At 52.5% G+C, this 27,397-nt stretch overlaps 1 protein-coding gene across 1 annotated transcript in view; it reads right to left on the bottom strand.

The window, feature by feature from the left end:
* Positions 1-23,348, bottom strand: part of CFAP65 (cilia and flagella associated protein 65) — a 31,111-nt gene extending 7,763 nt beyond the window's left edge. Inside the window, exons 1-21 of the mRNA XM_028092211.2 lie at positions 23,172-23,348; positions 21,162-21,346; positions 18,027-18,129; positions 17,367-17,533; positions 16,995-17,194; positions 16,565-16,710; positions 15,849-16,071; positions 15,211-15,476; positions 14,604-14,804; positions 14,040-14,399; positions 12,439-12,576; positions 10,736-10,981; positions 9,972-10,196; positions 8,861-9,019; positions 8,511-8,661; positions 7,981-8,109; positions 6,935-7,148; positions 6,492-6,620; positions 1,858-2,034; positions 1,507-1,573; positions 1,250-1,360 (exon numbers count right to left, since the gene is read on the bottom strand). Of these exons, the coding sequence (XP_027948012.2) occupies positions 1,250-1,360; positions 1,507-1,573; positions 1,858-2,034; positions 6,492-6,620; positions 6,935-7,148; positions 7,981-8,109; positions 8,511-8,661; positions 8,861-9,019; positions 9,972-10,196; positions 10,736-10,981; positions 12,439-12,576; positions 14,040-14,399; positions 14,604-14,804; positions 15,211-15,476; positions 15,849-16,071; positions 16,565-16,710; positions 16,995-17,194; positions 17,367-17,533; positions 18,027-18,129; positions 21,162-21,346; positions 23,172-23,333 (3,759 nt within the window). The 5' untranslated portion in view covers positions 23,334-23,348. The remainder of the gene's footprint in view (positions 1-1,249; positions 1,361-1,506; positions 1,574-1,857; positions 2,035-6,491; positions 6,621-6,934; positions 7,149-7,980; positions 8,110-8,510; positions 8,662-8,860; positions 9,020-9,971; positions 10,197-10,735; positions 10,982-12,438; positions 12,577-14,039; positions 14,400-14,603; positions 14,805-15,210; positions 15,477-15,848; positions 16,072-16,564; positions 16,711-16,994; positions 17,195-17,366; positions 17,534-18,026; positions 18,130-21,161; positions 21,347-23,171) is intronic.
* Positions 23,349-27,397: the final 4,049 nt, after the last annotated feature.

Raw genomic sequence — 27,397 nt, 5'->3', positions numbered from 1 at the left:
TTCTACCCCCACCCCGGAATCTCCTTTCAGTAAATGCTCAAACTAGGAATTCAATACATCTCGATCCCTCCCTTTCTCCCACTTTCCCAAACTGGCCCCAGCAAGTCCCAATGATTCTGCCTCTAAAATGTAAATTAAATCTGTTCACTTCTACTTCTGCTGTCCTCTTATGGATCCAGGCCACCATCTGTCATCATCTCATAAATGAAAGCAGAAGCTTGGCCACAGTTGTGGAGATTGGTTGGAGGCACAGTTGGGTCTCCTTGCTCTAGATCTGGGGGCATTTTTCATTGTCTATGTTCAGAGCCACAGGGAAGTGGTCTAGTCTCTCAGGAAAGCTCTCCAGGGGGCACTGAGTCTTTGCCTTCCTTTTCAAGGACATGGGTCTCTGCGGCCCTGTTTTGGGGGGGAGGGGGGTGGCTTCCAGGAAGCCAGTAGGGTAGAGGGTGGTGTAGGGAAGCATACAGAGCTCAGGGCTAGGGGTCCCACCCTCTCAGGTTCAGAAAGCCCATTCCTCTGACTCTAGGCTGGATGACCAGAGGCCTCTGCTCAGAAATACAAGGACTTCTAAATAGTTAGAAATTTCACAGCTATGGCATGTTTGGGAAAATACTCTGTCCCCCTCTGGGAGATTTCCAATGTACATTTTCAGAGCAAAGGAACCCAATTCCCTCCACTTGATAAAGAAAATTCTATGGTTTCGCAAGGATTCAGTCTCGTTTTTCACACTCCAGAAAAATGTCCTTCCTGGAGCAGTGATTTTCAACCTGGGGCTGAGACCTATTAGTGAGCAGATCATGAAAGCAATTTAGCAGGTGGAACAGAATAAAATAAAAACGGAAAACATCAGAATGCTTTGCGTGTAGTAGTGTATATATTCATTTGTGGTACTTTAAGTATATGTGTATGTATGTACTTACTGGGTTATTATCCAAAATATATTAGTGTGATTCATGATCAAAGAAGTTTGAAGAATCTTGTGCTAGAAGAGAGAACCCCCTGCTTTTGCATGGGGACACAGGAACAAGGCCTGGCAAAGGGCTTACTTAGTACCAAGCACCAGGAAGCGGAAGCCTCTCACCTTGGATCTCTCCTAGTTGCCCAAACTCAGGGTTTGACCTGTAGCCCCACCTCTTAGAGTGAGGACTTCTGGAGGGTAGGGTCTTTGTCACCTTGTAAAAGGCTGATGCAGATACACAGAGATCAATGCTTAGGCTTCTTGGGAACCAGGACAATGTAGACCACTGACCTGCCTTGGGGGCAGTGTGTCACCGATGGGGACAGGGACGAACTGGTGGCTAGTGGAGGTGAAGTGCACGTACTTTTGCTCCAGCTTCACTGTCACACCTATGAAATTTAGCTGGAAATACAAAACCCATGAGTAGCATCCTTCCCTGGGAGAAACGGAAGTACCCAGCAGAAAGATCTGGACCCTAGCTCCCTGGGGGGCATAGTTCCCTGCTCCTCTCTCAGGAGTCCAGGACAAGACGAGGTCTGGGGTCTCACCAGGATCTCCCGGCCATGGGACACTTTGAAGAGCACCGGGAGGCGATCGGTGCCCACGAACACGTGGCTGGAAGGGAAGAGATGAATCTGGGTTGCGTTATGGAGCCCCGGTACCAGCAAGAGAGCAAGGCCCCTGGAAGCATGTGGAAACCTCTGAGCTGGGATGGGGCAAGAGGGACATGAAACCTCCCCGCCAAGTGGGTGGACGGGGTCCTCCCCTGGCGGTGGGCACTTAAGGTACTCTGGAGTCACAGAGTGCAAGGCCAAGCTCCTCCAGGAGCGCAGGGAAAGGGAGGGGTGGGGGCAGGGTCTCCAGGACTGGAAGTGTAGGACAGGCAGCGGGAGGAGCACCTGTATTTGAGTTCCACCACCTGCTCTTGTCCAGGACTCAGGCTCCCAGCCTTGGGGCTGATGGAGAATATGCAGTTGTCCTGCACACGCATTTGGTGAAGCTCGGTGGCGTCAAACTCTGCTTGCTGTGCCCACAGCTCCAGGTCAATCTGCTGGTCACTTGGAAAGAGGAAGGCCCTGGAAGAGGGGTGCAAGCCTCTTAGAACAGAGAGGCAGGGGCTCTGAGCTGCAAGCAGAGTGGATGCTCCCCCGATTTGGCAAGCTGCCCCATGCATGGCTGAGCAAACACGCTATGGTGGATTCTCACTTCATAATGGCCCCCAAACCCAAACCCAGGAATGGCAGCAGGTCCCTGGTGACAAAGTGGAAAGTGGAGATTGGGGCTTCCATTGTGGGGGACAGGGGTCTAGGGGGACTACTTGTGTATGTGGGTAACGGTGAGCTAGCTAGTCACTAACCCCAGGGGGGGAGTAGTTTGTGTGATAAAGCTCTTAGGAAGGGCCATTTGAAGCATCTAAAAACGCCAGCAGCACCAACCAGGCACCCCGCCCCCCCACCGAGAGGGAGGGTGTCTAGGTCAGCAGGAGCATAGGGCAGAGAAGAGATGCCCCAGCAGGGCTGGCATTCTTGAATCTGGAGCAAGTCTGGGCATAGAATTAACGCCCCCCACAAATGCCTCACGTTGTAGGAAAGTAGATACTGCACTCTAGCTGGTTGACAAAACAAGCGGTGAAGGGTTCCCTGGGTTACGATCTGAAAAGGAGGACCCCTTCACTTGCAGAGACATGGCACAGAACTGGCCTAACACTGGGCAGACGGCATGAACGGGGAGCAGCCAAAAGGGGAAATGCTCAACAAAGAGTCAAGGAAATCACAAATCACGACTCTCTTCAATCAGTCTTAAATAGTTTCACATTAGCAACGGGGTAAACAGTTCTACTCGATACTGGTAAGTTTAGAGAGAATGGACACCTTCAAACAGGTAGAGAGAGAAGGTATGGCTACACCTTTTGTTGTAGGAATTTTGACAGTGTCTACTAGAATAAAAACCGCATGAGCCCTTTGACTCAGACATTCTCTCCTGGGGAAGTACCCTGCGGGAATAAATGCATGCGTGCTCACGCTCACACACAAGTTTATTACAACTTTCTTTGTAGTGGCAATAAAAAAAACAACCCAGTACAGGGAGTTTAATAACTTAAGGGCCATTCATATTACGGAATATTATGCCAAGTATTACAAAGAAAGAGTTAAGGGGCGCCGGGGTGGCTCAGTGGGTTAAGCATCGGTGAAGCATCTGCCTTGGACTCAGATCTTGATCGCAGGGTCCTGGGATCAAGCCCCTTATGACATCCCATCATTGCATGGGGCTCCCTGCTCAGCGAGGAGTCTGCTTCTCCCTCTGCCCCTCCCCCTGCCCCTGGTTCATGTTCTTTCGCACGCGCTCTCTCTCAGATGAATAAATAAAAAATCTTTTAAAAAAAAGAGTCAAGAGTTTTATGCGTTAATCTGTATTGATCTGAAGGGAATGTTATTGGCACAATGCTGAGTGAAAATGTTAATGATCTAATGCTAGGCGGAAAGTAATATGTACAGCATTGAGCTGTTACTGCAAAAAAAAAAAAAAAAAAAAAAAAATTCAAGGGAAACAGAATAACCCCCGGGCTGCGTTTGCGTGTGTGTGTTGTAAGTGCTGAGGATGGAAACTCCCTTCAAACCCTCCATCACCCCAGCAGAGTGGACATGCAGCAGGAGCTGAGGAGTTTCCTGCTTCCATCACCTTTGTGTCTTTTGACTGGTGAATAAACTGCTTTTGTTATTTTTTCGAAGGGATACTGATCAGCAGCAAAACTGGAGATCTTGCTACTTTGGGGTTATCCAGATCGTTTCGACACCTCTGTTTCCCTTGCTGCCCTCACCCAGTCCCCGGCCAAATAATCCCAACCCGCTCTTCCCTGCCAGTCCTCGGGTGTGGGCCCCCTCGCCTGCTCCCCTGCCTCAGGCTGCTAGTCCATTTCTCTCCCTGCACCCTGCACCCCAGACCAGAGTGGCAGGTCTTAAAGGCAGATCATGTCTTTGTCCCCCGGCCCCTCTTACATCGCCACCATGCCCTCAGGAAGAAGTCCAAACTCTTAGGAGAAGGATGCCAAGGTCCCGATGTTGTGGCCCTCGTCCACCTCTCAAGTCACATCCGGCACCCCTTCCTCCCTATCAGTGCTCCAGCCAGGCTGAGCCCTTTTCTGTTACCCGTGTACATACCAAGACCTCTGTCTGGAAAGTTTTTCTTTTTTAATTAATTAATTAATTTGTTAGAGAGAGAGCACAAGCAGGGGGAGCAGCATGAAGAGGGAGAAGCAGGCTCCCCACTAAGCAGGGAGCCTGATGCGGGACTTGATCCCAGGACCCTGGGATCATGACCTGAGCCGAAGGCAGGCTTAACTGACTGAGCCACCCAGGTGCCCCTGTCTGGAAGGTTCTTTGCAGCCTCTCTGTGTCTTCTCCCTAAGCTGCAGGTCTAGCTCAGTTGTAGCTTTCTTCAGCATCCATCACCCTACCCCAGACCCCTGCAGCACCCGGAGGGCCAGGCTTGGACCTGTCGGCACCTTGATTCTGAGGGCCAGGGCGGGAGCCCAGGCCTAGAAGCCCCCCGTAAATGTTTAGTCAAGACTTAATGAGTGCACGAGGGACCAGGAGATGTTAACTACTGTATCTGATGTCAGTAAGGCCCTCAGCCTCCCTGGGCCGGGAGCAGAAGCATCAGAGAAGACCCAGAGGGAGCGGGGCAGGCAGCTATAGGCTCCTATTTCCTCCGATGCTCCCCCTCCCACTTGGGGTTCTCACTCTGTCCTGCCTGCTGCTGCCTCCAGGCCAAGTCCACACTCCCCATTTCTTACTGGTCTTGGCAGGAATAAAACCTTCAGTCTGTTCTTTATGAGCTCAGCAGAGACCAGCTAGAATTTTCAAAAATAGCCTTCTAAGAAATTGAAAGGAAACACAACAACACAAAAAAACCTAGGAGAGTCAAGCCTTCCAAGGAAGGTTCGCTGTGCTTGGACTCCTGGAAGAAGCACGGACTCCCTTCCTGAACCTCAGATGATCTCCTGATGGATAGGCTCAGCTCAACGGGCACTGTGCCTGGGTTTCCTCCCACCTCGGTTTCCAGCCACCTGGCCTCTCTCCACAGAGAGTGTGAGCTGGCTTGCTCCTACACAAACACACTTGCATGCATAATCCACCAAAATATCCTGCTCCATGCCAGGACGGACTAATGCTGCTTTTCCTGTAGCGCCTGGCTTCCGGCCATTCCAGTAGCCCCAGTGAATGGCGGGTCTGGAGCTCAGGCGGACCCCGGGCCTTCCCCATCAGCCAGCAACCCTGCCTGCCAAGCTTCCTCAAGTCATCAGGGCCAGGAGTCCTCAGCTACTCGTAGTCCTGGCCCTTCTCAGACAGGAGCCACGTAAGGAGCCATGTAAGGAACCAGCCTCCCCAGTTGCCTTTATCCCAGCCAGGGGCAGGACAATCCAGAAAGTAAGGGCAGCCATTGCACCCCTGATGGTGCAGCCCCCAACCCAGCTTTGCCCCCACACACCCCAAGACTCTGCTCAGGCAGGAATGTTCCTGAGATCACAGAAGCACCCCCTCCTCCCCCTCCCGCCGCACGTATTTTCCCAGGCTGGGCCCCTGGCTCTCTCTCCCAAGCCTTACCCAGATGGGTGCACTTGTTTCTCACCTCCGTTTAGGCAAGAAATGTTAGAAGTCATCAAAAGGAAATTTACTAGGAAGTCCAGACACGTGGCAGAGGCAGGGAGGAAGAACAAGAAAAGGCCCTGGCATGGAAACAGGATGTTTACTGGGCACAAGTTCGGGCCCCGACGGGAGGAAAGTCAAGCACAGGAAGGTCCACGCTTGGCAGGCTCAGGGCTCCAGGCCTGGGCCCCTGTGACTGGAGAGGTGCAGCCTGCCCCGCAGCCAGCCTCAAGCCTTCCAGTAGCCCACGTGGCTTCGCTCAGCCACATCTTCCTCCCCGACACTGGCTTGGTGGCAGGCTGTCCCTGTCCTTCCCCACCAGAGATCTAAACTCGCTCCCATGCAGGCCTGGCCTCCCCAGACTGAAGCTCTGTCGGGAGCACCCCACTGCCTAGCACAGTGCCTGGTACACGGGAGCACTCTGAAGACTTCTTGCTGACTAACCTTTACCGATCTGGCTTTGAATTTGGCACTGCCTAACAGCTGAGCAGCCTTAGCTGAGTCCTTAGCCTCCATTGATTGGCAAAAGAGTCAGCAGAGGAGGATTTTTTTCCCCAGGGTTGGTGTGAGGCTTGGAGGAGAAAAGGCTCGTAAATCAGTGGCCTGGCACGCAGCAGGTGTCCAAAAGGATACTCCCCACTCGTTAAGCTTAGGATGACCGTGCTGGTCTCCATCAGTCTCCCCCACTCTTGAGCCTATGGACATGTCTCTGGCAGTGACAGGTTTGGAGTGCTGAAGGGTGATCCCCAATCCCACGCTGGCCTCCCCGCCCTATCAGTGAGGGGATCCACTTCTCACAGACCCCAGCCAGGTCCACCCCAAGCCAGAGACGGCCTCCTGCGCCTGTCTCCTGGGTCCCTCAGCAGCCCCCTCCAAGCCCGCCGTACCAGTCCAGGGGAACCACTCCGCTGTTCTTCAGGGCCAAGAGCACCACTGAGGGTAGGGCCTCTATCGGTGCTGCCCCAAAATTGAAGTCAAGCTTCAGAGGGGTGAAGATGGTGGGGATCTGGCTTGTGCTGTGTGGAGCAGAGAAACAGACCCAGAGACAGATGGGGACAGTATGGGGCCCTCCCAGGGCTGCCTGGCTGGCTGGCTGGCTGGGCAATCATCTTCCTGCAGGTGGGAATTGGGAGAACCTGGGACTCAGGGGCAGGGGCCAGACCTTGAGCCAATCCCTGACTTCTCTAGGCCCCTCCAGGGATGGGCAAGAATTTGGGGGGGAGATGGGGAGCCACTCCATGGACAGGTCCTCGTACTGGGGGGGGTGTGGGCAGAAAGCTCCAAGAATACACCCAGATAGGTCCTGCCCCTTCCCTGGGGCCCACCTCACCTGTGCCGGGTGGGCACCTTGTAGGTGAGCTCCCAGGGGGTGGGGTCACGCTCCAAGTAACTGTTGAGCCTGTCCAGGGAAAAGAGGTGCCACAGGTGTTTCCGGGTGATGCCCTTGGCGCTGCCCATGGAGCAGACATCCAGGATGGAGAGTAAGGGGTACACAGCCATCAGGAAGACGCGACACAACTCCTGCCTCTTCCCAGCCTTGTTATCTAGGATGGGGTGTGGAAGAGAGGAGTGGCCTCACCTCCCAGCTGCCCTGGGGCGCAGCATGCAGGCTGAGGGTGTAGGACCCCTGGCCACCTGCCCAGGACCCTTGTCAGGAGCAGATGTCTCCCAGGCTCTAGGATGTTTCCAGCAACAGCCAAGCCTCATCTGGTACTTTCTATGTGTCAAGCATTGTCCGAAACGCTCCACATGCATCACTGTGTTAACTGTGCACTGTTACTTGTTTTCAAACTGACTCTCACTAATGGCTTTATTGAGATAGAATTTATATACCATAAAATTAACCCTTTTAACCCATATAATTCGGATTTGTCGTATATGCAGAGCTGTGCAACCATCACCACTAATTTAGAGCATTTTCGTCATCCCAAAAAGAAACCCAGCACCAAACAGTTGTCACCCCCATTGCCCCCCCCCCCCCCAGCAACCACTGATCTACTTTCTGCTGTATCTACAGATTTGCCTGTTCGGGATATTTCACATACATGGAATCATACAGTATGTGGCTTTTGGTGACTGGCTTTTTTCACTTGGCGTAATGTTTTCAAGATTCATTCATTCATTCATTCAAGCACATATCAGTGCTTCAGTTTTTTTTCTTTTTTGCACACATGCACACACATACACAGACATCTGCACAAATGGATGCGGTTGGTATGAGGCATACATGCCAGTCCCCCAAAGGCACACCCTAGAATGCTAATGCTCACCCGGCCAGCCCCGTCTGGACCCTCAGCACCCTCCCACCCCAAGTCCTGCTCACACAGTCCTCCCCCTTTCCTCCCTGGCCCTGACTCTGCCAGATGGCCCAGGTACCTCTGTGGGAGAGGAGAGAGTAACTGATCTTCCAGCAGTACTGGGACCGCTGGTGGGGACAAGCAGTCAAGCAGACGGTGTCCTGGGACCGGGGTGGCATGCTCCCCTCTGTGCGGTCCAGCTGCAAGGCTGCTCAGGGATGACCCGGGTGGGGCCGAGGGCAGAAGAGGCACTCAGCGCAGGCCAGAGAGTCCCGGCCTCTCCTCCTGCTCCTTTCCAGATACCCTTCCCCTGGGCCAGCAGAGCACTGGCCAGAGAGCAGGCCCAGAGCCAGGAAACAGGGAGCAGTCCCTCTTCCCAGACCAGACAGAGGAAACCAGTCTTTGGGTCTTTGCCAGCAACAGTCCCATTTTACAGATGAGGCAGCTGAGGCTCAGAGAGTCACCGGCCCATGCCACACATGTAAAAGGTGGAAGCACCAAGTGTTAAGCCCTGCTCTATCTGCCCCCAAACCTTGATCTGGTTAACCATCATCCCTCACTGCCTGCCTCCCCGGCCCCCCGCCCCCATCCCGGTCCAGGCCCGAGTACCAAGGGGGCCGTCGTCCACGACCTCAGGGCTGCACTGCTCCAGGAACAGGCGATAATAAAGAGTGCAGTTGCCATCGTTCAGAAGCATCAGCAACCTGGACTGCTTGCTGTTCACCAGCACGTTCCCAAAATCCAGCTCCTTTTCCTTCACCTGAGGCCCAGAGTCAGCCAGCCACAGCCCTGGCTTTCCCACCCCTGGCCTCAGATAATCTCCAAGTCAGGGCAGGTCCAGAGGGCCAGAGGGCTCCCATCCCCTGCCCCCTTGGAATTGGGCACCCTGGGGCCTTCCCTCCCACCTGTGCCCTGGCCCCCAACTCCCCAGCCCCACCTGCCACGGTTCTCCTACTCACGGAGAGGCTGCTGGTGATGCCCACACCCACCAGCCGGAGCATATAGTGGGTGGTGGTAGGGGGCTTGGTGTCTGGGGGCAGACCGGCTTCCCAGACCCACATCCCCACTCGGAACAGGTACTTGGTCTCCTCCAGAGGGCTGAAGGTCCACGTCAGCGTCTGGGGCCACAGAGATCATCCCTGCGTGGGGCTCTCCAGAACCCCCTACCCAGACTCCTGGCCACCAGAGGTCCCACTGCTGGAGATCAAGCTATGGTACCCCTTTCTGAGTATTTGCCCTGTGCCGGGCACTTTCTATACATCTCTCAGCCCTTCCATCCTTTATCCCCACGAGGTAAGCCGTATTATTTAGTACCTCGTTTTCTGGGACAGAGAAGTGGGGGTAACTTGCCCAAGGTCACACGGCTGGCGAGAGGCTTGGTGGAAGCTGGAGTATAAACTCCTGAAACCAAATCCAGAGCCTATGTGGTCTCTTGCCTCCCTGTCTACTACCTGGGTTCTTCCAGACACCATGTGTTGGTGGTTCTTGGCCCAAGTTTGGCCAATTAGTCATAAGGCCCTAGTCCAGGGAATGGGGCTCTGCTAGATCGGGCCCCAGCCGGTGCCCCCTCCAGACTGCTGCTGGGACCTCGAGGATGCCCCTTCCTCATGCCTTAATGAAACCCACCCATTTGGCCCCCAATCCAACTGCTCCAAACCACCTCCCAGTGATCTCGCAGCTTTGGGGAACAGGGATGGAGAGCAGACTCTCCCCTTGAAACTGGATCAAGTGCCAGCCCCACCTCCTCATTTGTAATCTTCATAAATGGCTTTTTCTTCTCTAAGTTTTGATTCTTCTTTGTAAAAAGGGCGTTTTAAGACAATGGTAACCATCCCACCCACTTCTAAGGCAGGGGAGGTGATTACGGATCAAATGGGAGGGGGCACACTGTAAGCCTGGCCTCTGAGAGGCATGAGTAAAAGATGATGGTGAAAGCGAAGAGGACCTTGGCTCTCCTTGGAGACAGCCCACCCCAGCTCACGCAGACGTCCCTGGGTGCGTGCCTTGGCTGGGGGGCGGGGAGCAGGCAGACGGGAGCATGGGCCCCCAGCCGTGGGGCGGGGCACTCACAAGGCTCTCACTGGGCTGGATAAGTCCCCGAGCAGGCTGGACGGCCAGCACCTTTCTGTGCAGCTGGGAAATCCTCCATTCAAACTCCAGGGGCAGACGCGAGGGGTTGTGGAAAGTGAAGAGGCTGGTGGAGGAGCAGCCCACCCAGGTGGGCTTGAAGAACACGCGCTTACAGGTGTCCAGCTTCAGCTGCAGAGGCTCCTCCCGGCTCTGCATGCTTACCTCCTAGGGCCGGAGGAAGGAGGGCAGTGCCCTGATGTCACCCCGCTGCCCTGGCTCCCTCCCCCAAATGTCCAAAAAGCCTGGGCACGGGCAACTTCTGGCAAGACAGAGTAGGTAGTGACCAACCCAGGAGATGGTTCTTGAAAAGAACTCAGGGACTGAGAGAGGCGGTACAGACCATTTCATAGGCCAGATATGGGCCCACCACCCTGGCCCCTTTCCCTGGCCCAGCCCCAAACGCCCCTCTGCAACCTGCAGATATGAGTCTTATATTGCCCCCACGCATTCCTTTGGGACCTCTGCACCCCTTTTCTTGTCCCAGACACCTTGAGGTGGACATGCTGGGCCCTGAGGGTGGGAAAGTTGTTCACAGATGTGGCAGAAGGGTCTTCTCCCTGCTATGGCACTTCCTGGGGGGAGAAGCAGCCCCTTGACTACTTTAGGGGAGCAAGAGAGGCCAAACCCAGAATTTGGCTTTGAGAAGGGAAGCCCCAGACTATGGCCCACTCCTCAGGACCCAGTCCCCTAGCCTTGCTTTTTACCTTGAGATACCGGGGGCAAAAATTGAACTGCAAGTAGAAAACGTGCTGCTTCCAGGAGTTGCCCTTGGGGTAGGTACAGACGAGGAAGATCTGGTGGGCCCTGGGGGCCACGAGGCCCGAGCTGGGACGCAGGGAGATGTCTGAGCAGCTTTGGGGGGCCAAGTTGAAGGTCAACATCATGGAGCCTTTGTTGATCAACAGCAGGCTACGGTAGGAGGGTTCGTTGGGGGACACTGCAGGAAAGAGCTGGGGTACAGGACAAGAGGGACCCACGCTCAGATCTGTGCGCTTCCCTCTCCCCTAACCCACTGATCTGCACACGGGCACCACATCCCTCGATATTCCCTGGATGCCCAGGGGCTCAGAGAAGTCTATGTGGGTTTGGGTGGGCCTGTCTCCAAAGAGAGCCAAGTACCTCCACACATACCAGTCACTACCCTGTGAACAGGGAATAGAGGGATATAGCTTGGCCCCCAAAAATGCTTTTGTCCTCCAGAGACTTCCAGGCAGGGAGATGGAGTGGCTATAGGAAGTGGGCCCAGGAAACGCAGGCATCTGAGACCCCCCCACACCCCTGCAAAGTTAAGTAGGTCTTTCATTTTAGGGTGCCCTCAAATCATCCTTTGGAGAATTCACTTTCAGAGATTCTGGTCCAGAAGCTCTGGGATAAGCAGCCACTTCTAGATGATTCTCTTACAGATGGCTGAGGGGAACCTCCGAGAAAGGGAAAGCCCCAGAAATCCCAGCTTCCAAACCTTCCTAAAGCATGTAGGGTATGGCCAGCTGCAGGCTAAGAGCTAGGCCGGCCATATCACACAAGGCCCGAGATCGCTGACCAGGGCGCCCAGGCCAGCTGGGGCAGACGTGCCCGTACCCGTGCGTGAGGCGGTGGGGGGCAACCCAGGCCCAGAATCGGCTGGACAGCAGTAAAGGCCACAAACTGCTGGGACAAACCAGTCAAAGAAAGGGACGGGGGTCCAGGAGGGGAACCCCGGGCAGTCAGGGAGGGACTTGAGCTGAATCTCGGGGGTGAAGTCGGTTGGGGATTGGAGAGCAGAAGTGTAGCTGGTGGTGGGGGGCAGGATCACCTCCAGCACAGGGCCCCAGAGTGGCGCCTTTCCAGCACTATGAGGCGTGAGAGCAGTGGGGACGGATGGGAAGGGTGACAAAGGTAAGGGAGGCTGGGAAGAGGTATCGAAGGAGAAGCCAGGACTGGAACTTGGCCGACTGGCTCTGGAGTTGATGCTTTTAAACCTTCTGTCATCTCACTGCTGGGGTCAAACAGGGCCTCCAAGGGCTCCTCAGAGAGGCCGGGGAATTATGACTTAGGAAGCTGAGGGACCAGCTCTGTGACCCACAGCAGCCTGCGCAATCTCCAAGGCCAGGGGCTCATGGTGGGTGGTCGGATCCCTAGCAGGTGCTCAGCAAACAAGGCACAGAAAAATGAAGGAGCTAGAGAATCTTCAACCTCAGTGCGAGAAGCCCAGGGAGTATTTCAGATGGAGCAAGGAGGGGTCAGGGGTCTGAGCCCCAGACTGGCCCACAAGAGAGCTCTCCATGACCAGAGCCCCAGGGGCTGGTGGTGGGGAGGTTGGGATGGCCTGGGAGGGTGCTGGGATGTATCTGAGGCCAGCAGAGTGTGGACCGAGGCAGAAGCCAAGCTCCCCTGTCCCACCTCCCACTGCTCCTGGGGCCACGCTCACCTTGGGGGCCTGCAGGGAATATTGAGGGATGTGGTGCTCCAGGGCAGCACGATAGCTGTGGCCTCGTGCCCGGAGGGTCAGGCACCAGGAGGGACACACGGTACAGTCCTCCTCGATGTTATTGTAGCTCCGCAGGACCTGCACGGGGGCCGGACCCAAGGACAAGCTGAGAGTCCTGTGTCGGACCCTGCGGGGCCCCCCAGCCCGCCCCTCTGTGCTACAGGAGTCCCACACTGGGCACAGAGGGAGGAGAAGGGCTCTCTGGGAAGACAGTGCAGAGACAGCTGTCAAAACGACTCTGACCGCAGCAGCACCAGGACAGCGCCGGGGCTGGGATGCACAGACAGCATTCATCCTGCAGGAATGTGCCTAGAAAAGTGACGGCCAATAGAAACAGAACGCGAGCCACAAATGCAAGCAGCAAAGGTAGTTTTACATGTCCTAGCAGCCACATTAACAGAGGGAAAAACGAGAAATTCATTTCAGCGATACGTCTTATTTACCCCAAGAGATCCAAAATCTTACCATTTCAACCTATTATCAATATATAAGTGACACGTGAGACACCTTACATTCTTTTTGCGCCAAAGTCTTTGAAAGCCGGTGGGTCTCATACAATGTGTCTCAATTTGGACTCGCCACATTGCAGGTGTTCGGTGGCCCCATGTGGTTGGTGGTTGTCATATCAGACAGTGCCGGGCCAGAGCCAGTAGCCTAACAATCTGGAAGGCTCAGCCTTGGCAAAGCCAGGTGTCCACAGCCTTATTCCTACAAGCCTCCACATCCCCTCACTGCCAAGATATTAGAACAGAGGCAATTAAAATCTCAGCTTTGGAAAGCCTTCTCAAAAGTTCAGATACGACCCCAAGTTTTTAGATGAGAAGACCAGGGCTCAGGGACATTAAGGGACTTGCTCAGGGTCACACAGCCAGAGGTCACACACCTCACCCACAGTAAGGGATGCTTATCTCTCAGCCCCAGCACTCTGGCCCCTGGGAAAGAACAGCAGCGTAGGCAGAGCTGACAAGGAAGGGAAAAGGCAGGACCAGAGATGAGGGAGCGACCAGCGTCTGTGACCAAGAGGCTGGGCTGAGCACAACCAAGGGAGGTTGTGCTAGAAGCCCCTCCCCCCCACACCTAATTATCCGGCCCCCCTGACTTGGTCCCCCAGGCTCTGGTTCCAGCCCATGGCTCTTTTGGCTGGACCACTTCCTACTTCAGGGACTAGAGAGAAGCCAGGAGCCCCAGGGAGTGACTCCTTGTGTGCTGAATTTTCCCAAAGGGCTTGACCCCAGCTGAGTTCTCCCTCTGGAGGGAGTGGAAGGCCACATACGCGTGAGATGTAATCAGATGGGGCAAGAATTCCCTTGGCCAAGGCAGCCTATGAGCCTGGGAGCAGACAAACCAGTAAGGACCACCGTGTGGCCAAGGAGGAGCTTGGCACATTGAGGATGGGTCCCACGGCAGCCCGCATCACTCCCTCCAACCCCGCCCTGCCATTCAAGCTCCAGGGCAGAGAGGCAGCCCTCCCCCGGTGTTGGAGGGAGCGGTGGGGGCTGCCCCGTAGAGATCCCCGTGGGATCTCTACTGCCCCCACGCACCTTATAAACAGCGAAGGCCTCGAGCTCCACAGCATACAGGCGGTTGGGGTAAGGTGGATGGAAGTGCAGGCGCATGGCCATGGACTTGAGTGGAGGCACGTCACAGGTGTCTGGGGTCACCCAGAAGGGGCAGTCAGACCTCTGCGTCCAGACCACCGTGATTGTGCCTTTGGTGTGGTTCATCAAGCACAGGGGGACAGGGTAGGGGTTCTTGGGCCCAGGGCAGGCACCAAAATCCACGTCAGTGGGCTCTATGCTGACAGGTGGGGGGAAGATGGCTATGTCGCTGGTACCATCGAAGAAGTACTCAGTCATGGGAGGAATGAGAGGATACTTCAGGGCTGACGCGTCTGCCAGGTCCTGTGCGGGGAGAGACAGGTGAGTGGGGGCCAACTGCCATTCCTCCTGCCACTGCCCCTCATCTGCATGCCCCTTTCATCCCCAACTACTAATGGTGCCCACAGGGCTCTGGGGGAACACGACTTGCCAAGAATTTCTAGAGAAGGGGGCATGAACCTGGGGAGGGGAGCCTGTCTGTAGGGGGCCCAAGACAGTCCATCAAACCTCAGTGGGAATCCTGAGGGCCCCATTCTGATCTTGCTCCAGCTTCTTCTCCCTCAGCAAGATGCCCAGGATGTCAGGAGGGTAGAACGTCAGGCCCCGTGCCAGGTGTGTGCGGTACCAAGCGAGGTGCTGAGGCCTCAGGATGGCTGGCTTGGTGCTGTCCGAGTGGCAGGTCCCAATCAGGTCCAGGAACAGCGGGTCCTGTGACATGTGTCTGTGTAAGGCCAGATTTCAATCCCCGCCGAAAAGGGATGTGACCAGGTGCCAAGTGGTCAGGGCACAATTTGTAGGATCTTGCCCACGGCCCTGAGTTGGGTCCTCACTTCAAGGCTCTCTACTCTGAGTCCAGTACCCCCTCTCCCCAGCCCATCAGCAGCAGCAGCAGGAGCAGCAGAAAAGCCCTTGACCTGGCTTGGAGTGAACCTTTCTGTGCTGTTAGCCGAGCTCTGGCTCCAAAAGCCAGGCCGGGGCCCTGGCAGAGATGACCCAGGCAGAGGTTCCAGAATACAGGAGAGGGGTCACCAAGCACTGTCTTCATCACTGGGCCGCAGATTGGCTCCTCCAAGGCCCAGGAGAGCCCCTCCTTGCCTCCTCCCCCACTGCTCACCTGGTGGTGAATGAGACAGGCCACTCGCCGAGAGTAGATGATGGGGTGAGTGGGCTGGAAGGTACAGTGCAGGGTCATGCGGGCCTTGCCCACCAGGGTCCCAAAGGCTGGTCTGATGCCGAAGACACTCTCTTGGCAGTCAATGGCAAACTGGAAGTAGGCTGTGCAGTCCGACTTGTTCTCAATCCACAGAGGCTGCTCTGAGGTCTGCCCGAGGTTGACGCAGCTGAAGTTGACACAGCAATGTTTCAGGGACACATCAGGACCTGGGTGGAGATGGGGCTCCTGTGAGCAGCCCCATCACCTGGGTGGGGCTGGGCTATCAGCCTCCCAGAGGATGTCTCAGAATGGGTCCCCCTGATGGGAGGTGGCCTTCCTGGAGACTGAAGGCTGGGCTGGAAAGACCCAGAGCCCCAGCAACCTGAGCTGACCTCCAAGTTCACCAGGGGTGAGGGCAGGAACATTATCTCCAGGTGTCCCAAACTGATTCCACACTGAGCCACCAGGGGGCAGCAGACACCCAGGCTGAAGGGCAAGGAGGCATCAGGCCCTTCAAGCAGGCAAGGAACCCTTCCCAATCCTAAACGGGGGCTGCTCCTGGCCCCAGAGGCAGTGCGGCGTCCTAGGGTGGCCAGTACCTCTACAGAAACCAACGACTTTGAGCAGGGTTTGGGAGGCACAGCCAGACGGCATGATGGACAAGTAGTCAGTAGTTCTGACGTCCAAGGTCTCGGGGTGAAAGGACACCGACACTAACTTCTCCCCTCCTGGAGGCACAATGCCATTGGTAGTGGGGCACGAGAAGGTGTGATCTTTGGCCAGCATGTCTGGGGCTACTTCGATCCGGAAGGGGGCGCTCACCTGTGGGGCGGTGGGGGGGGTGGCAGGAAGGGTCAGGTCACAGGGTGAGGCAGCTGTCCTTACCCAAGTGCCCAGCTGAGGGGGTGAGGGCAGCTGAAGTCCAGTCTGTGCCCCACTTGTCAGCTGGAGCATGGAGGCCACCTCTGCCAGGAGGAAGGAAGTGTGCCGGGCGCTGGGACTGCCTGGGGGGCACTCTTTTCTTTCCCAAAGGTACCAGAAAGGCTAGCTGTGGTCCTGGAGGTAGGACCACCTTAGGGCTGCTCTTGGAGTTGCTTTGGGGATGGTCAAGGGATACTCCAGCCCAGCCCCCAGCTGAGATGAAAAGACACCTGTTGCCTGACACATGCGTGTATCAACAGATGTGGGTTATGTGAGGCTTGGGGCCAAAAGTATGGAGAGAAAGAGGGCATCTTGTAAAGGGGATGGGTTTTAGGAGCAGCCGGTCCTGTGGTCCTGCCCCCTGCACCCCCATACACACACACAGGACACATACCACTGAAGGGTTATAGAGCTTGATCTGCCTCTCGGCGGTGCGGCCCACAGCGACGGTGCCAAAGTGCAGCACTTTCTGGATGCCTTCAGCATCCTGGTCCTCTGGTCGCTTCTGCTTTATGCTCACCAGCAGCTGGGCGCATTTGGCTGGGGCAGAGATGAGGGAGTCTTGGGAAGAAACCCACCAGGGCCTCTGTGGCCCCAGCGGAACAGTCCCTCGAAGAAGGCAGGTATCCCCAGGGAAACACTGGTCTGCCCCACCAAGGAAGGCAAAGGAAAGGCAAAGCCTGCAGGGCTAGGGGAGGGTGGGAAGCTGGCGGAGGTCCTGTGGAGGACAGGCCAGCGGGGGACGTGGGGGGGCACATTGAGGCTTTGAGACCCAGGAGGGGCAGCAAGTGGGCTCTGGGGACAGGTGAGGGGTCGGGCCTCACCCACAGCCTGCAACTGGATGCTGCTCTTCTGCTTACTGCCCTCTCCATACCAGCATGTGGCCTGAACTTCATAGATGATGGCCAAAAGGGGGTGAAAGGTCACCTTGATGTAGGAAGCCTGGCCTGGCTCCAGCAGCCCCGTGGTGGGCAGTACATGGAATGGGCTGGAGAACTCCCAGGTGAAGAAGGTGGGCAAGTCCCTGGAGGGGGGGGATACAGATCGGAGCCACTGGGCTCATTCTGACCCCTGCCCCTACTTTAGAAAGGCAGAGATGCTGGGCCCCTCTTCTCCTCCTTTCCCCCACCAGCACCCCGGGACCCTCCTCACCGAGCTCACTCTCCCCGCCTCTGAGCCTCAGCTGCTCCCCTCACCCCACATTTTCCAGGCAGAACCAGGCCTCGGCCGTGTCCCCCACAGCACACATGGGCAACTGCAGGGACGGTGGGCAGATCAGACTGTGGCAAGGCAGGGTGGCCCTCAGGTCCACACAGAACATTCCCTCTTCTTTCTCAAACCAGAGCTGGTCCATGTACTCCTTCTGCAATGTGGGGGGTGGGAGGCCGGGGGTGGAGGCAGTCGTTGATGGGTGGTATCTGCATGGTACTCAGGGACCACACATCCCACCCCAGCTCTTGGCCATGCCCCCGACACAGTCACCGAGGGCGGTGTCCGAGGAGGTGTCCTCTAACACGGTCTTGGTCTCAGAGACAGGGGGCCTCTTTTGTATTTGGGGGAATGTTTTGAGAGTAGGAAGAGGCTAAGGAATCTAAGGCTTTCTGGTGGCTAACACAGTAGCACAGATTTTAGCCCCCAACATCCAACTAGGAACTCCCCGTGGTTTCATGAGTTTAGGGTCGGAGCCTCTCCAGGGCTTCCTAAGCTGGAGTTTCTGCTACAGCTGTCAGGATGAGTATGTGTGTGTCCTGGTGGGGAAGCGGGGGGTGCTCCCTGCTGCTCTGCCCTGCTTCCTGTTCCAAGGTCACAGTGCCTATGTCCCTCCCTGCCAGTGCCCTTAAAGTGGCAGACCTTACCTCCTCCAGAGGCCGGAAGATAATGGGGAGTGTGAAGGTTATGCCCGGGCTCAGCAAGATGGGCTGGGGGATGACTGTGAAGAAGAACTTGGTCTTGGGGGACCTGCAGGAGAGAGCCAGGGCTTAAGCACTTTAGGATCAGGGCTCAGAAAACAAGAAAAATCCCCGAGTGCTGAGCTGGGGGGGAACCAAGGCCGAGAACAGAGGGGCCAGGATGCCGATCCAAGCAGAGATGTAGGCAGGGTTATAGAGCTTCAGCATGGGTCAAAACCATAGACAGTGCAGATTTAAAAAATAGTCACAGAAAGACGATACTGCCAATAACTCTATACCAATCAATGTTAAAGTTTAGGTGACATAAACCCATTTTTAGGAAAGTTTAACTTACCAAAGTGGACTCAAAAATTAGATAATACAAGGGTGCCTGGGTGGCTCAGTGGGTTAAACGTCTGCCTTTGGCTCAGGTCATGATCCCAGGGTCCTGGGATCGAGCCCCGCATCAGGCTCCCTGATCAGCGGGGAGTCTGCTTTTCCCTTTCTATCTCCCTCTGCCCTTCCCCCCTGCTTGTGCTCCCCCTCTTGCCCCCATCTCTCTCTCTCAAGTGAATAAAAAATCTTTTTTTTTTAAGATTTTATTTATTTATTTGACAGAGAGAGACACAGTGAGAGAGGGAACACAAGCAGGGGGAGTGGGAGAGGGAGAAGCAGGCTTCCCGCCGAGCAGGGAGCCCGATGTGGGGCTCGATCCCAGGACCCCGGGATCATGACCTGAGCCGAAGGCAGACACTTAACAGCTGAGCCACCCAGATGCCCTGAATAAAAAATCTTTTAAAAAAAGAATTAGATAATAAATTTTATGGCCACCTCACCTAAAATCATCAAAGCCATTAAATAAGTAGTCAAAAATCTTTCCACAGAGAAAACACTAGGCCGGATGGCTTCACAGCAAGTCCTACCAAACATGTGATAAAAAATAACCTCAGCCTTACCTTCCCAGTAATATAAAATGAGGAAACACTCCCCAAAGTATTCTATGGATCCATCATAATGTTGTTACCAAAATCTGACAGAGGTAGGAGAGGAATGGAAAATTACAGGCCTATCTCTCTCATAAACAAAATGAGAGAGCCCAAAGAATTTAGCAATGTACAGAAAGAATAGTGAATTATGACGAAGTTGAGCTTACTCCAGGAAATACATGGTTGGTTCAACAGAGGAAATCAATGTCCTCCACCAGGTTAACAAATTAAGACAGAAAAAAAAATCAAATGATCACCTCAATGAAGAAAAATATTAGATAACCTTCAACATATTTGTGAGAAAAACTCTTAACAAACGAGGGATAGAAGGGAATGTCCTTAACCTGATAAAATCTTTAAAAACCCAAGCCAAAACAAAGGCCACAGGAAACATCTAAACCAATGGTGATACACTGGAATTTTTCACGTTGAGATCACAAAGGAAACAAGGATAAACATCAGTGGTGGAGGAGATCATCAGGGAAAGTATGAACTTTTCAACAAATGGCTTGGGGACATTTGGACATTTGTTTGAGGAAAAGAATTATTGGATCCCTACTTGAAACCATTCACATACACACACACACAAATAAAAGAAAACCATTCACAAAAATCAATTCTGCATAGATAAAAGACAAACATGAAAAGCAAAACTATTGTCTTTAGAAGATACTACAGGAGACTGTCTTCATGACCTAGGTAGGGGGAGAGAAGGACTTCCTAAGCAAGATACAAAACAGCACCAACCATAATATAAAAACATTGATACATTTGATTCCTTTGAAATGAAGAACTTCAATTCTTCAAAAGACATGGTAAAGAGAGGAAAAGACAAGTCACAGGTGGGAGAAGATATTTACAAAACATAACTGACAAAGGATTAGTAGCCCTAAGAATTTCTATTAGAGACAGGGGCGCCTGGCACTGGGACTCTTGATCTTGGGGGTTGTGAGTTCGAGGCCTGCATGGGGGTGGAGTTCACTTAAAAAAAAAAAAAATCCAATAGAAAAATGAGTACAGACTTGAACACGAATTCCACAGATGAAATGGTCAATAGCACATGAAAGACACTCAGCTGTATCAGTAAGATGGGAAATGCAAATTAGAGCCACAAAAAATTACCATTGTCGGAAAAATTGTAAATTCTGACAATAACAATGGTTGGTAAAAATGCAGAGGTGCGGGAATTCATGCATGGCTGGTGGGAATAGAAATATAAATGAGTACTTTAGAGAACGGTTTGGCTTTATCTATAAAAGGCAAACATGGACACGCTCTAGGTCACAGCAATTCTCCTCCTATGTAGCTACCCTAGGAAAAAGTCCTGTAAGTGAAGATCTATACATGAATGTTGATCACAGTCCCAAACCAGAAACAACCAAAACATCCCTCAACAGAAGAATGGATGAATATACTACAATATAAGCATCTGTTGGAATATTATACCGTGATGACAAAGAATGAACTATTGTTGCATGCAGATGAGTCTTCCAAATGTAACTTAACAAAAGCCAAGGAATTACAAAAATATACCATACTATTCCACTTATGCCAAGTTTGTAAGAAAGTAAAATTAAACTATATCATTTAGGGATGCAAACATAGGTGATAAATCCATTCAATTGAGAAAAGCAAGGAAATCATTATCATTAAGTCAGGAGAGTGGTTACTTTTATGGTAGAGAAGGTGTTTCAACAGGGGAGTGACACACCATGGGAGAAGGTGAGCTTCAGACACTATTCCACTCGTAATCTGGTCACATGGGCTCCACTTCCAATAATCATTCAAACTGTGCATGTTTTATATAATCTTCTAATTTTATACGATAACTTTATTTTTTTTAAATGTATTTATTTTAGAGAGAGTGTGGTGGGGAGGGCCAGAAGGAGAAGGAGAGAGAGAATCTCAGACTCCCCGCTGAGCGAGGAGCTGGATGCAAAACTGATCTCACGACCCTGAGATCATGATCTGAGCCAAAACCAAGAGTCGACACTTAACTGACTGAGCCACCCAGGTGCCCCTAATTTTATACGATAATTTTAAAGTTTGTTTTCTAAAGAGTGACGGGGGGGCTTGAGGGCTCAGGGGCTGGGTCTCTGACCCCTGATACTGGTACCTGTATGTCATCTTCTGGGTTTTCAAGGACAGATTTTTCAGAGCCAGGCTCTTGGTGATCTCCTTCCCGAGTGTCCAGCCTTGCCACTGCAGCACCTCAGCCACCTCAATGCCCCAGATGACCCTCTTCTTCACTTTGTCTTGCTTTTTTGAGAAGCACATGCGAGTGTCCGTCAAGCTGGCAGCCTGGAGAAGAAAGGACGCATTAGCGGGGTAAGATTGAAATACCCAGAGAACAGGCAAAAAGCTCCCATCTCCAGAAAGCAAGGAATTGACCCGACCCTTGGTCCCTAAGGGATGGTCTGGAGAGAGAAGATGAGGGGCAGTCAGATATTACCATTTCCGAGGCCACTGCAATGGTTTTCCAACGAGATTCTCCATGACCCTTCCCCTGCAGCCTTCCCTGGAGCCTTCCCTGGACCACTCCATTGGGCACTGAGCAGGCTTAGCTGGTGGGTTCTGTTCCGCAGTGCACCCAAAGATACCAGTCCCCTCAGGTGCTGCCTTTTCCTTTCCTTCCTTCCCATCCTACCCTTTTGCTGCGGAAGCCTCTCCTAGCTGGAGTGGTCTATCCCACGCACTTTGTGAGACCACAAGAATACTCTACCATTCCCTCTCCCATCCCTCAAGTGGCTGGTGGAGCAGAGGAAGGAGTCAATTTGCCTTCAAGAAATCCCCACCCCCTGTCGTGATGTGGGGGCTACTCCAAGCACTGCTCCTGACGATGTAGAGGCGCAGTGTGCCAAAGCTTCCCATGTATAATGGAAAATCCTTCCCAAGCTGATCCCTAGTCCCATCTACCTGAGGAGGGAGGGGGACGGAGGGGGCAAAGCCCAAGTGAAGGGAAAATGAACAAGGTACCTCTTCCTACCACAGTCATTGCAGTGAACATTCCACTCACTGCCATGTTATTTTATCTTTGGCCAAGTATTGCTTCTATATTGTTACTTAACATAAAGAATTATTCATCCACTGGACAAATATTTGTTGACTACGTATCATGAGCCAGACATTGTGCTAGGTGCCAGGACTATAATAGTGAACAAGACAGACACATCTTTTCTGTCTTGGAGCTTATTACACTCTCAGCTTAAATATTTACAGAGAGTATCAGGTGGCCAATATAGTATTTTCTTTCCTGGTTGGCCCATAGAGGAAAGGTGACATGGATGAGCCAGGGTAATTTATGGTAAATATCAGTAGGGACATCAGTCAGGGTCCAATCAGGAAAACAGAAGCCACCATGGGTGTTCAAAACAAGGAATTTAATGCACAACCAAGGCACAGTGAAGTAACCCAGAAGCTAGCGACATCAAGAAGCTGCTACCACGCTAGGTTAGGGGAGGTACTGGGGTTCTCACAGCCCCAAGGCCTGTCTGGTGGGGACTGGAGTCACGGGGAGATGCAGCTGCTGATGGGAATACTGTCACGAAAGTGGGTGAGGGGAGAGAAATGCCCTGGCTCCTCCTTTCCTCCCCACTTTCAATCTCCTCCCAGCTCAGCGCAGAGTGGGTAAGGGCCGTGAGGGAACATGGGGCAAACAGGCCCGGAATGGCACAGATGGAGGGGTGAGGTGACCCCCGGTCCTCAGGAGACACAAGAATGCACACACGACACAGACACACATTGCACCCCACACAGTCCTACCCCACAGTCACACTCCTTGTGTGTGACTCCTCCCCTGCTATGTCAGCCAAGAGCTGCAAAAAAGTCAGCAACATCCACATCTTGGTCAAACACAAGGGGTGAAGCCCAGAAGAACTTTCTGAGGCAAGAGAGAACCCTTGACTACTCTCTCAGCTCTAACTGGCACCTCCCCAGAGTTCTTCACATGCACCCCCACCCCTCATGGCCACTCTTGCTGCTGCCACCACTCCAGGCGGCTTGGTGCTCAGTGTATGCAGGGTCTAGGGTCGGGGTCTGGACAGGGGGAGTCAGGTCTTTCCAGATTCCTAAGCACCCCTGCCGGCCCTGCAGCACCCCGCCCCACCCCCCCCGGACACGTGCTCACGTGGGCACTGGTGTTGCTGCCGCAGGCACTCAGCACCACACTGCTGCCAGTGATGGTGGGAACGGCCACTGTGCTGGTGCTCAGGCAGGAGCCAGAGTTCATGGTGCAGTCCCTGCTGTCCCTCGTCTTCATCAGGGGGCTTGAGGCTGCCTGGATGAGCATCAGCCACCTGGAACACAAGTCCAAGGGGAGCACTCTGGCTGAGCCAGGAGTTCTGCCAATGTGGAGCTAGGAAGAGACCGGAGGGGACACAAGAGGGACATCAAAGAGAGAGGCTCGTGGAGTAAACTGGCCGTGGCCATCATTATTACAGGGGGGCCCGCTTACCAGCTGTGGCATGGAGGTACGAGGTGGCACCATGAGCAAAAAGCCAGGGTACAAGATCCAGCGCTCTACCCAGGAGCCTAGAAACTCATCATTCAGGAGAGGGACTCAGGGATGAGGCCCACCCAGCCCTGCCTGCCATGGCCACTCTTTGTATTTCTCAGGAAGCCCCCAGTGAGTGTCACTGAAGCACACGTATTACTTTTATCTGGCTTTTGCTCTCTACTTGTTTCTTCGGAGTGTGTCTTGCCTCCTGTGAGAAGGAGAAGGGGCAACGAAGAGGTAAGTGAGACTGGATGAATCCCGGTCTTTCGGGTTTCCTCTATCGGTATGCAACCTGCAGTCCAGGTTTAAAGTAAGCATTCACTGAAATAATCACTCAATCCAAAGATAAGCAAGTCAACTTCTAGAGCAGAGGGATCCATGGAGAGACTGCAGCTGGAAATTATATGCAAATATATGCAAAGGTTATATGCAAACCATATGCAAAATGTCATATATATGGCGAAGTGCTTTTTTTCCAGGGAAAGTGTCCACAGCTTTCACCAAATACTCAAAAGGGTGTTTGGTCCTGCTCTAGGGAACACACACGGGGCCTAAACTCCCAATCCCCTCTTCCTTTAGGAGATTCCTTCAGCACACACACACCCAGGTGTGGCTACCATATTGGACAGCGTCAATCTAACACCTTTTTGAAATTATGTATATTTTTCAGACTACTCAGTGTCCTTCCCCACCTCTTTGAATAATAATCTCAAAAATAGTAACAACTTTTACTGACATTTATTGAGAACTTATGTGCCAAGCAGTGTTGTAAGGCCTTCTCACGTATTTTATTTTATCATTTTTTAAGATTTTATTTTTAAGTAATCTCTACACCCAACGTGGGGCTCGAACTCACAAACCTGGGGTCAAGAGTCACATGTTCCACCAACTGAGCCAGCCAGGTGCCCCTTATGTATTTTAATCTTTACAACAATTTATGATGATATGTAAGCTGTCTTTTCTTTGGCCTAAAATTACCTCTCTTCCAGGCACCCGGGTGGCTCAGTCGGTTAAGTGACTGTTGATATCAACTCAGGTCTTGATCTCAGGGTTGTTGAGTTCAAGCCCCATGTTGGACTCCACCCGGGCGTGGAACCTACTTAAAAAAAATTACCTCTTTTCAAGTTTGGGGTTCAGCTTTCAACTCCTTATTATAACATATTACACTTTAGTCAATGATTTTATGGTTATCCTTTAAAAATTTATACAATTTCATCAGACACTCCCATCCCCTCCCCACCACCATCCAAAGCAAAAGATTCTGTTGATTCAGTTTTTCCTAATTGGCAACACCTCCAAAACCTCTGGAGAATATCTTAGATTCACTCACTCATTCATTCATTCATTCATTCATTCGCTCACAAAGCATTTACTGAGTGCCTGTTGTATGTACAGTGCTAGGCAATGGACAAGAGAGGCAAGGCCCCTACCTTCCCCTGTAAAGAGGATATTCAGAAGGAATCAAAGAAATGCCAGCTGGGGAGGCAGGGAGGAGAGTCCCATTACTTTTCGGCTATTGGATGGCTTTGTAGTCCTGCCTGATTCAGTAAAGTCTGTCACCTCAGGGGATTCTATAAATAGCCAATACCTCAGAGTTCTGAAAAAGTCACCAGTCAACACAGGTAGAAGAAATTAGAGACAGTGGGGTAGAAATCTCCTCCAGATCAGGTCTTAGGGCTTAGGGAAGAGAGCGCTGGTCCCGGAGAGCTGCATCTGCTCAGGTTCACTGAGATGGGCAAGTTTCTCCATCTCCTGGAGCCTCAGTCACCTCACCAAATGAAGGTTATCTTATTCCACAAAGTTGATGTGAAGTTGGAATGAAATAGGGGATTTGAAAAAGCCCTAGAGGAACCAATGTTACTGTAATTAACAATCATAACTTCCATACTCGGTTGAGCTACTCTTCCAAAAGACACCCATCTGCAATCACTGTGAAGACACTGGGCAGAGTAGGTGTTGTTTTTAAATCCAATTTTCTAATATTGAGGACTTTAAAAAAATATATCATCAGCTTCCTTTATTTGCCTCTTTTCCAACGTAAACATTCCTAAGATGACCAGTGGGAAAAGTGGCGGGTCGCCGCGTAGTGTGGAGTGGAAAAGAAATTGGTAAAATGAAGTGATAAAAATACTTAAGGTCGTTCCTCTGTTCTCTAGGATATCCCCAGACTGAACTCACCGTAGTCTCAGTCCCACGGGGCTCTCTAAGGGACATGGAAGGGACCCCCGGCCACAATTTCCCAAAGGAGGCGGTCTTCCGGGACAGATACCTTCGGTGGCCACTCGCGCCGTTCCCCTGGTCCTGGGAGCAACTCTCAGAACTCACTCTGCCGCCATGTTGATGTTTCCATAGAGACAGGACGCTCAGGACAAGGTGTCTCCCGGTATCCCAGGACAACGACGGCATCCCGAATGAGTCATGCTCAGAGAAGGCGAAAGCACCGCCCAATTTTAATGCTTACCCTTTTTTAATTCTCTGATTTTCCCTACTAGTAGCCACTGAGCTTCTGCCAGTCGCAACATGCAATGTATAGTCTCCTAGTTGTCGTGACGTCCTCGCAGTCCTTATTTTAGTAGACGACCAAATTCATAGGCGGTTACTCCATGGGCTCGGCACCTGAGTGGGAGCCGTTCCAGTTATTTCCGGCCGCGCGATGGTGACGTAGGGTCAGAATCTCAACCGGAACTTCAATCTGTGATCGCGATTGTTAGCTTGAAAGCACCCCATAGTTATTTTTCACTTGCATATTGCTTTACAGCTGGAGTCCTCTGGCAGGTGGCAGAGAAAGTGTCCTATCCGTTTTCTGCCGGCATTACCTCCTCCCTGGCACCAAGCTAACTCTTTTCTAGGGATCTGGAGGTTAATGTATGAAGAAGGCGCTGGTATGCTAATGTGGATTCTTGGAAGCGCGTTTGTTGATTTGTCCGTATTTGCTTTGTGGAAAAGGTCTGTAAAATAACAAAAACTCAAGGGAGTAAACTTTAATCTAATTGGCTTTTTAAAATGGATTTATGAACTGGGCAACATCCCATCTACCAAGTAGAGGGGAACTCCAGGGCGTTATGCAAAAGGGAAGGTTTTTATAGACAGGAGGGTGGGACAAGATGTTATTAGCAAAGGAAAAGAAAGGATTATTTCAGGCAAGATGGCCTTCCCTTATGGGGAAGGGCAGGGGCTCTTATTACAGATTGCTTATCTTCTTTTGGGGGTTGGAGAGGCCACCTGTGACAGATGACCTCATTGGTGCTGACCAGAAAATTCCTGTCTGACCCGTTAAGACTACATTTCTGGGGGAGGTTGAAACTTGGCCTAAGTGACACCATTTTGGGCGTGTGGTTTTCTTTGTAACAGCTCTAATTTGGTGAAGACTCCTTAGGTGGGTGAAGCTGAAAGCCTCAAAGTTCATTCTGAGCAATTAAAGATGTTTCACTACCCAGGACGGTGATGGGGGGTGGTGTTACAGGGAGAGACCTTAATGAGTCTAGGAGTAAACCCAGAAAATAAACTCTCATTTTGGGAAAGTTGGCATTTACTTGTGAAAGTAAACAATGGATGGACTAAGATGACAAAGTGGCCTGAGTTGGCCTGGGAAATCACATGGCCAGAGGCTGGCTGAACTGGAGGGAAGGGGCAGGCCAGGGGGCCCATGAAGTTATGCCAGCACCATTAGGTCTGGAATTTTCTTGGAATCAAGGAATGTGGAACTCAGTGAGCTTTTCACCGGTTTTAATGTTATTCTCAGAATCTGAAACCTGCACTTTGGACATGACAATGTCTATGCTGTTTGTAGTTTCTATAATGATTTCCTTTTTGTTTTCCTCTAAGCTCTTTTTGAAATGGTCAACCTGACTCAGCTG

This window comes from Eumetopias jubatus, unplaced genomic scaffold (assembly GCF_037043125.1).
Source record: "Eumetopias jubatus isolate StellerSeaLion01/CBP00866 unplaced genomic scaffold, mEumJub1_p1.0 scaffold_3, whole genome shotgun sequence".
NCBI lineage: Eukaryota > Metazoa > Chordata > Mammalia > Carnivora > Otariidae > Eumetopias > Eumetopias jubatus.
The sequence above is the reverse complement of the archived record's forward strand: the minus strand, read 5'-3'. Positions and strand labels throughout refer to the sequence as shown.